Genomic DNA, 10,463 nt, shown 5'->3' with positions numbered 1-10,463 from the left:
GATCCCACATGCCGCGGCTCTGCTGGGCCCGGGAGCCGTGTCCGCTGAGCCTGTGCGTCCGGAGCCTGTGCTCCGCGACGGGAGAGGACACAACAGAGGGAGGCCCGCATACCACAAAAAAAAAAAATAAAAAAAAATAAAAAAATAAAATGAAGATAATAATAACATCTCCTTCTAGGATTATTCTGAAGGTTAAATAAGTTAATGTTCCCAAAGCACTGAAAGTAGCACCTGGTACCCAGAAGAGGTGAACTGTTATCACTTTGGGGGAGTCAGGGAGGAAACAGGAATCAAATTGAAAGCATAACCAAAAGCCAGAAACCTCTTGGGCTCTATTCCTTGCTGCCTGGAAACTTAACTTCAAAGAAAGCTCTTTTGTCTTAGAAATTGACCATGCCATGAACATATCTGAAACAACAATGGCATGTTTTCTCATTTAGAACACAATTTCCCACCTTTGCTCTTGAAAAAAAAATTCTTTTCTAACAGCTTTATGGAGATATAATTCATAAACTTTAATTTCACCCTTTCAAAGTGTATAATTCAATGGTGTTTAGTAGATTCACAGAGTTGTGCAGCCATCACCACTATTTAATTCCAGAACATTTCATCCTCCCCCAAAGACACTTGACAAGCATTAGACGTCATTCCCCACTCTCCCTCCCTCCCGCTTCCAGCCTCTGGCAACCACCAATCCACTTTCTGTCTCTATGGATTTCTCTCTTCCTACCTTTACTCTTGGAAAGGCATGTGGAAATGAACTGTGCTGTCTTGGGGGTTGCCAAAGTTTCCCCTCAGATTCCAGAGGGAAAATAAATGATTTCTGATCAATTACAGCTGGAAGCAACCTAAGTTTAAAAAAAAAATTAAAGTCAAATTTGCTATCATAAAAGCTTCACAAATTGTAACTTAAAAACAATGCTTCCTAGTTAAATTACATTTTATGGGAAATATTCTATTGGTAATTACAATAAATTTGACCAACTTTAGCATTTTTACCACTATAAAACTGCAGTTGTTTATTAAGCATAAGAACTTCCTAGTCTGATAATGACCATTATAGCATGAATAAAAAGCTCTATCCCTGGCTGAGTTTATATGACGCACAATTGACAGAATTATTACTCCATAAAATATTTCTCAATTAAAAATATACAATATGCTGTATTTTGTTAAATAAAATTAAGTCACAATATAGCCAATGTTAAATATATTCAAAATGCTGATCCCTAAGCAGTTCATCATTATATTCTTCATTTATTTTTTTAGTTTTTTTTTTTCATAAATTTATTTATTTATTTATTTTTGGCTGCATTGGGTCTTTGTTGCTGCCTGAGGGCTTTCTCTAGTTGGGGTGAGCGGGGGCTACTCTTCCTTGTGGTGTGTGGGCTTCTCATTGCGGTGGCTTCTCTTGTTGCAGAGCACAGGCTCTAGGCATGTGGGCTTCAGTAGTTGTGACACGTGGGCTCAGTAGCTGTGGCTCCTGGGCTCTAGAGCACAGGCTCAGTAGCTGTGGCACACGGGCTTAGTTGCTCCGTGGCATGTGGGATCTTCCTGGAACAGGGCTCGAACCCATGTCCCCTGCCTTGGCAGGCGGATTCTTAACCACTGCACCACCAGGAAAGTCCCCATCATTATACTCTTTAAACTTCTGCTATTTTATATAATTGCAGAGACTTAAGGATCAAAGGTGGTTAAAGGTCTTCCTTGTTAAGCAGTGAGGAGTTCCATGGGATAGCAATGTGCAAACAAAATAAAGTTGTAAGAATGTGTATATGTGTGTAATGTAGGTCTTAATTTTAATTTTAAAGCAGGTTCCAGTTCTTTAAGATGGTCAACATAATTAAGGTTAATTAAACTCAACAACAAATGACTCACTTTCTTGATTCTATTGTGATGCCCACTTTTGTAAAATTACAATTAAAAAGCAATTTATGGACTCTGGTTTCATTCCAACATGTAAAGAGCTTGGAAGTTTCGCTCCAATCCTCATCAAGAAAGCTGAAGAATCAGAAAAACAACTCTTCTTAGATACATCAAAGAATTGAGATCACAGGGAAAACTGCTGCCTTCAAAACTGGAGAAAGAGGTGGATAAAGCCCAAGAGCAGAAAACTGCTGCTGGAGCCAGTACTGGGAAGAGCACTTAAATTCTAGTCAACAAATTTCTGGAGGCTCAGTGTGGATTCCCTTGAGAGTTAAAAACTCTGAGGGGCCAAGTCTTAGGATGGCAGACGACCCATACTTCCATGAGTTTTACCTCTAGAAGCCCCACCTTGTTTTCTCTGTGAAGATCAGAGAAAAATCCCCTCCTGCTTCCAGCAGGGAAAAAGGAAGAGAATACTCCAAGTTCTGTTCTTTGTTCTGTTCTCTATAATGAAAGCTAGGTCTCAGGGAAAACTATTTTATCAAAGCCTTATCTGACCTGAAGAAGGGCAATTAGCTAACTCCAGCTCCCTCTAGTCTTCCTGTCTCACCTAAGGCAGGGGGAGGGGGGGGAAATGCTGAGAAAAACTTGTGATGGTAACAGGGACACAGACCCTCCAAAAGAATGAGACCTAATCACAGGATTATTGCATGTTTCCCCCCAACACATACTACATCCACAGAGCCTCTGCATACAGAGGATTACAGGTGAAAGAACTGCAAGTCTCAGATTCTATTTAGGAAGGAGTTTCTAGGGAAACCCAAAAACTATAGGGGGGACAAAAACAAAGATAGCTGGGGAAATTGAAGCCTCAGACATCTACAGTTACAGCAGATAGTAAACACAGCATAACACCTGGCCAGGTAAAGGCCTACTTACTTCACACTAAATGCCTACTTACCTCAGTTCCTATTACCTAATACATCATGTCCAGCTTCCAACAAAAAATGACAAGCCATGCTAAAAGGCAAGAAAATAAAAAAACAGTCTGAGGAGACAAAGCAAGCATTAGAATCAGATTCAGATATGACAGAGATTTTGGAATTATCAGACCAGGAATTAAAAATAACTATGATTAATATGCTAAAGACACTAATGGGAAAAAGTGGACAATATACAAGAACAGATGGGTAATGTAAGCAGAGAGGTTGAAGCTCCAAAAAGAATCAAAAGGAAATGTTAGAAATAAAAAATATTGCCAGAAATGAAGGATGCCTTTGATGGTCTTATTAACAGACTGGGCATGGCCAAGGAAAGAATCAGTGAGCTTAAAGAAATGTCAATATAAACTCCAAAAATGAAATGCAAGGAGAAAAAAAATTAACAAAGCAGAACAGAATGTTCAGGAACTGTGGGACAACTATAAACGGTGTAACATACACATGTTGAGAATATCAGAAAAAGAAGAGAGAAAGGAGCAGAAGAAATATTTGAGTAATAATAGCTAAGAATTTTCCAAAATTAATGACAGATGCTAAACCGTACACTCAGGAAGCTCAGAGAATATTAGGGGGGATAAATACCAAAAAACCACCTAGACAAATCATATTCAAACTATGGAAAACCAAGGACAAAGAGAAAATCTTGAAGACTGGGGAAAAAACTTACCTGTAGAAGAACAAGGCTAAGAATTATATCAAACTTCTCTTCATAAACCACGCAAGCAAGAAGAGAGTGAGGTAAAATATTTGAAGTGTGGAAAGAAAAAACCCGCCAACCTGTAATTCTGTATCCAGCAAAATTATCTTCAAAAGTGAAGAAGAAATAAAGATGTTCTCAAACAAAAACTAAGAGAATTGGTCACCAGCGACTAGTCTTGCAAGAAATGTTAAGAGAACTTCTTCAGAGGAAATGAAAATAAAATAGGTCAGATATGGGATAGATGAGGCAAGCAGAAAATCCAGGGACCTCACCATCATGTCCTCCCCTTCTCTTCACCTTTCAGAGTCTTCTTAAGTTTGTTTTATATATAACATCCAAGGGTTTTAATTGTATTTATCAGAAGGAATAGGGGAAAGTATGTCTATACCATCTTCCTAGAAGTGAAACTCTCAGTGTATTTCTTACAAATCCTTTTACCTCTGTAGATTATGTATTTAGAAGTGAATTTGGGGACTTCCCTGGTGGCGTAGTGGTTAAGAACCCACCTGCCAGTGCAGGGGACACTGGTTCGAGCCCTGGTCCAGGAAGATCCCACATGCTGCGGAGCAACTAACAAATCAACCTGCACTGTGTGCGCCACAACTACTGAGCCTGCACTCTAGAGCCTGAGAGCCACAACTACTGAGCCCGCATGCCACAACTACTGAAGCCCAAGTGCCTGGAGCCCATGCTCCACAACAAGAGAAGCCACTGCAATGTGAAGCCCATGCACCACAACGAAGAGCAGCCCCTGCTCTCCGCAACTAGAGAAAAGCCTGTGTGTAGCAATGAAGACCCAATGCAGCCAAAAATAAATAAATAAATTTATTATTTTTTTTAAAGTGAATTTGGGGCTTCCCTGGTGATGCAGTGGTTGAGAGTCCACCTGCCGATGCAGGGGACACGGGTTCGTGCCCCGGTCCGGGAAGATCCCGCATATCGCGGAGCGGCTAGGCCCGTGAGCCATGGCCGCTGAGCCTGCGCGTCCGGAGCCTGTGCTCCGCAGCGGGAGAGCGGGAGAGGCCACAACAGTGAGAGGCCCGCGTACCGCAAAAAAAAAAAAGTAAAAACAGTGAATTTGAATTGAGATACAATTTTGCATCCCCCTTTTTTCCCCTCAACATATGCTGTGAGAATTTTTCCATGTCATGAAAATGTCTTGGACAATATTGGTTTTAATAGCTATATAATACACAGATGTGTTGCAGATTTAATCATTGTTACTGTTAACATTTAAGGTATTTCCAAGTTTATTGCTACTAAATATAAAACTGAAATGAACAAACTTATACAGAGATCCATGTGTATCTCTCCTTATATCCTAGGATAAATTCCTAAGATACAAACTACTAAACTAAAAAATAACAATTTAAAAAATCTTCTCACATACGTTGAAAAACCTCCTTTAAGAACTTTGTGACAACTTATACCTCCCACCAGTAGTATAAAAGTACACTCATCTTTCGGACCCCTCATCAGCACTGAGTATTAGGGTGTTTTAAATGACATGTTTTGCTAATTTGTTAAGAAAAACAGTAATATATAATTTAATTCTTGTTTACCAGTGAGATTAAATATTTTTCACCTATTTACTGGTTATTTGCATTTCTAGCTCTGTGAGTATTCTATTGATGTCCTTTTGTCTATGTCAAGGGTTTTTATTATTATTATTATCAGCAAGAGCACTTTGTATTTAAGAATATTAGCAATTTTTATATCATGTATGTTGGAAATGTTTTCCAATTTATTGTTATTTTTAAATTTTATGATGCTTTTAAAAATTTTATTTTTTGTTTCAAAAAATTTCAAACCCATAGAAAAATTGAAAGAATAGTGAGCATCCAAATACCCTTCACCTAGATGACCAAGTGTTAACAACCTGTGCTTTGTCTCTCTCTGTAACTCGGATGTAGTCATTTTCTGTATAAGTGGGATTTGTGTACTGCTTTGTAACAACCCAGAAGAGATTGGCTCCAAGGGGGCTTCAATAACTGAGTGAAAATGTACCTTCTAATCTATACTCATCATTTAACAGAAACTTCTTTCCTTCTCACTGTTTCTCACGATTATCTGCTTTGTTCTTGTTTTTTCCCCCCCTCAAAACACTAGCATCACAGAATATAAAATGAAGATTTCTGTGCAGTTCTGATGGTGTTGGTACAGATGGTAGTCACCCTCCTAGTGTCAATAAGCAAAGCGTGGTCATTAAGAACAGTGTGAGTTGGGCTTCCCTGGTGGCGCAGTGGTTGGGAGTCCGCCTGCCGATGCAGGGGACACGGGTTCGTGCCCCGGTCCGGGAGGATCCCGCGTGCCGCGGAGCGGCTGGGCCCGTGGGCCATGGCCGCTGAGCCTGCGCGTCTGGAGACTGCGCTCCGCAACGGGAGAGGCCGCGGCAGTGGGAGGCCCGCATACCGAAAAAAAAAAAAAAAGATGTTGGGGGTAGGAGTTTATTAATTAATTTATTTATTTTTGCTGTGTTGGGTCTTCGTTTCTGTGCGCAGGCTTTCTCTAGGGATCCCGCGTGCCGCGGAGCGGCTGGGCCCGTGGGCCATGGCCGCTGAGCCTGCGCGTCTGGAGACTGCGCTCCGCAACGGGAGAGGCCGCGGCAGTGGGAGGCCCGCATACCGAAAAAAAAAAAAAAAAAAAAAAAAAAAGAACAGTGTGAGCAGATATCTCAAGCAATAAAATCTGTGCAAGCCAGCAAGGATAAGAGGAAGAACCACACTTTGACATAGAAGAAGACTCATTGCCAAAGTAGGGATAATAATGAAACCTATTTTGAAAACAATACAAAAGCACTTTGAGCTCTTTGGAGAAAATATACCACTTTTGATAATGTCCTTATCATTGTTTTCTGAATGACTGCTAGGAAAATCTTGCATGTGCTGCATCCATTATCATCACTTTGTGTATCTATTGGGTTTTGTCTCTATTAGACAAAACTACCGATTTTTTCTTGAGCAATACTTGGGAAAAAGGAAAACCATCCCCTGTGAAAATTAGCCTTCCTGGTTTTCAGGTAGCTATGGTGTAGGAGCGGATACTTGCAGACACTTGACTGGACTACAATCTGGGCCTCGCTGTTTTGTTTTGTTTTTTAATTTTTTTATTGAAGTATAGTTGATTTACAATGTTGTGTTAATTACTGCTATATAGCAAAATGATTCAGTTATACATATATATACAGTCTTTTTAAAAAATATCCTTTTCCATTATGGTTTATCATACGGTATTGAATATAGTTCTCTGTGCTATACAGTAGAAACTTGTTGTTTATCCATTCCATATATAAAAGGTTACATCTGCTAACCCCAACCTCCCACTCCATCCCTCCCCCAACCCTCTTCCCCTTGGCAAACACCAGTCTGTTCTCTATGTCCGTGATTCTGTTTCTGTTTCATAGATATGTTCATTTGTGTCATATTTTAGATTCCACATATGAGTGATGATATATGGTGTTTGTCTTTCTCTTTCTGGCTTACTTAGTATGATAATCTCTAGGTCCATCCATTTTGCTGCAAATGGCATTATTTTGTTCTTTTTTATGGCCCAGTAGTATTCCATTGTATATATGTACCACATCTTCTTTATCCATTCATCTGTCAGTGGACATTTAGGTTGTTTCTGTGTCTTGGCTATTGTGAATAGTGCTGCTATGAACATAGGGGTGCATGTATCTTTTTGAATTATAGTTTTGTCCAGATATACGCCCAGAAGTGAGATTGCTGCATCATGTGGTAATTCTACTTTTAGTTTTCTGAGGAACCTCCATACTGTTTTACACAGTGGCTGCACCAACAGTGTAGGAGTGTACCCTTTTCTCCACATCCTCTCCAGCATTTGTTATTTGTAGAGTTTTTAATGATGGCCATTCTGACTGGTGTGATGTGGTACCTCACTGTAGTTTTGATTTGCATTTTTCTTATAATTGGCGATGTTGAGCATCTTTTCATGTGCCTATTGGCCATCTTTATGTCTTCTTTGGAGAAATGTCTATTTAGGTCTTCTGCCCATTTTTGGATAGGGTTGTTTGTTTTTTTGTTGTTTAGTTGTATGAGCTGTTTGTATATTTTAGAAATTAAGCCCCTGTTGGTCACATCATTTGCAAATATTTTCTCCCATACTGTAGGTTGTCTTTTCATTTTGTGTATGGTTTTCTTTGCTGTGCAAAAACTTGTAAGTTTGATTAGGTCCCATTTATTTATTTTTGTTTTTATTTCTATTGCCTTGGGAGACTGACCTAAGAGAACATTGGTATGATTTATGTCAGAGAATGTTTTGCCCATGTTCTCTTCTAGGAGTTTTATGGTGTCATGTCTTATGCTTAAGTCTGTAAGCCATTTTAAGATGAATTTTGTGTACGGTGTGAGGGTGAGCTCTAACTTCATTGATTTACATGCAGCTGTCCAGCTTTCCCAGCACCACTTGCTGAAGAGACTGCCTTTTTCCCAAGAGACTGTCTTGATTGCCTCCTTTGTTGAAGATTAATTGACTGTAGGTGTGTGGGTTTATTTCTGGACTCTCTGTTCTGTTCCATTGATCCATATGTCTGTTTTTGTGCCAATGCCAGGCTGATTTTGCTTACTGTAGCTTTGCAGTATTGTCTGAAGTTTGGGAGGGTTATGCCTCCTGCTTTGTTCTTTTTCTTCAGGATTGCTTTGGCGACTCTGGGTCTTTTATGGTTCCATATGAATCTTAGGATTATTTGTCCTATTTCTGTAAAAATTATGGTGGGTAATTTGGTAGGAATCACATTAAATCTGTAGATTGCTTTGGGTAGTATGTGGGCCTCACTATTGATGACCTGTGTGACCTGGAACACTGGTGTGAGCCTCAGTCTGCACAGCTTTAAAAGGAAAGGGTAAATATCTACCTCACAGGTTTAAAAGAAAGTCCTTTGTAAACTGTCAAGTGTTATAATTATTGATGATAATGATGAAATTCATTGTAATGAGGATGATGATCATTATTGTTTATCTTTTCTAAATAATTTTTAAAGGTGGATTCAGGGATAGTACTCATTTTGAATGGACTCTCCCAATTTCCTGGGCTTCCATAATAGAATGAAGCCCCATATATCTGAAAAACATTGAATCTCAGTTACTCATAGGAACTGTGCTCTACTGTCAAAGGAGCAACAAGAATTTGTAGTCCTTATATGCCACTCCTCTCAGAAGGAGTTGCTGCCATGGTTGTTTGGCCCCTGACACTCCCCCAGACTCACAGTGTAAGCAGACATTGGCCAGCCTACCAGCCTGATTGCCAGGTCCCACTCTTGGCTCAATCCTAGTGCAAGAGGCTTACTCTAGCCCTTCATAGCAACGGGGTAGCGGAATTTCCAGGACTAAGCTCTTGATCACACCGAGGCAGGCCCTCTATTTGGCCAAAAGAATACTGATTCCAGGGAGTCAAGCTTGTCCCAAGGATCCCAAGCACAAATGATCTGCATGAGGATTACCCAGAGTGTTTGTTACAATGCAGATTCCAGGACCCCATCTGGGAGCCAGTGAAAGAGGACTGCAAACCAAAGTTTAAGAACCGTCGCTCTAGACCTGTGGTCTCTCAAATAGGGTACCCACGTCTCAGGTGATACGTAAGACAAGGCCATTCGTCGTGTGAAGAGAGTGCAAGAACTTCTATTTATCTATAATAAGAAATGCATAAAATAAAAAATAAAAATAAGAAATTACTTTGTACTACTGTTTAATACTCAGTTCGTCACTGGATCCCTCACGTGGTCATGTCACCTGCACTTCTGGATACCTCCTGAGAGCGGAAGCTCCAAACCACAAAAGAACGAACAGGCGGGTCAGCATTGTATGTGTTTTTCCAGAGCATTAGAGTGAACTGCAGTTTATTCATGAAGTGGGTTTGTGGATTATATTATTTAGTTTTAACTAAACTAAGCCTGGAAAAATGGACAGGTGTCCTAAAAAAAAATCCTGCGAAAAGCCAAACTGTATTTGAGATAATGATGACATGCATTGGGAATTCCCTGGCGATCCAGTGGTTAGGACTCCGAGCTTTCACTGCCAGAGGGCGTGGGTTCCATCCCTGGTCGGGGAACTAAGACCCCACAAGCTATGCAGCAAAAAAACAAAAGCAAAACAAAACAAAATGATAACAAGCATTGGTGAAAAACAAGAAAATGGCAGAACTTACACTTTTACTTCTAGCTTTTCTTCAGCCATATTAAAATGTAAAAATGATGATCAACCAATCAAACTTATGAAGAGTCAGCCTCTCCAAGCCCCCCAAACTTAAAAATTATCCAGAAGACTAACTAAAATATGGGCTTACATCCAACCAGCATCAATGCTGAATCTCAGCTAAGCGTAGAGTATTTTGGGGATATTAGCCACAACCAGTATAAAGCTGTCATGATTAACAAGATTAAGAAACCAAAACATTATAATTAATAACCTGTTTACAAGAGAAAGAAGTTTTGTGCCGTTAATAAAGTAAAAGAAATTTTTTAACTGTTTAGTTCTTTATCTCATTATGGAAACATTTCTATGTTGCTATTAGTTGATAATTCACTCTCTGTGATAATAAGTATATAATTTATAAATAAATAAGCAAGCACATTTTATGGGTGCACACCCAAATTCTTTGACTGATAGCCTTGTGGGATCCAAGGCCAGGTCCAGTTTCTGTCCCAGCTTGAAACTTTTATGAAACTAAGTCTCCCCCTTTGGCCTCCTGATCAGTTGTCAGCAACCTGTTTCTCAGTGAGTCATTCCATCAGATATGAAAAAACTCCTTGTTTCCTTGGGTATCCTAAGGACTTTGTCATGGAACCTCAGAAGAAAAGTGCAATGAATTGGCCAGTCCTGCCCCTCCCAGGCATGTGAACCTGAAGAAATTCTGGGTTCTGCAAACTTCTTTGCATATAA

General features: G+C 39.8%; 1 protein-coding gene across 2 annotated transcripts in view; it reads right to left on the bottom strand.

Moving 5' to 3' along the window:
• Positions 1-10,463, bottom strand: part of IQCH (IQ motif containing H) — a 211,878-nt gene that overhangs the window by 190,385 nt on the left and 11,030 nt on the right. For both annotated transcript variants that reach the window (XM_024128842.3, XM_028494945.2), the window contains exon 4: positions 731-848. In XM_024128842.3, coding sequence (XP_023984610.1) covers positions 731-848 — 118 coding nt within the window. The remainder of the gene's footprint in view (positions 1-730; positions 849-10,463) is intronic.

This window comes from Physeter macrocephalus, chromosome 11, assembly GCF_002837175.3.
Source record: "Physeter macrocephalus isolate SW-GA chromosome 11, ASM283717v5, whole genome shotgun sequence".
NCBI lineage: Eukaryota > Metazoa > Chordata > Mammalia > Artiodactyla > Physeteridae > Physeter > Physeter macrocephalus.
Note: the sequence above shows the minus strand (reverse complement) of the source record. Positions and strands in the feature narration are given on the sequence as shown.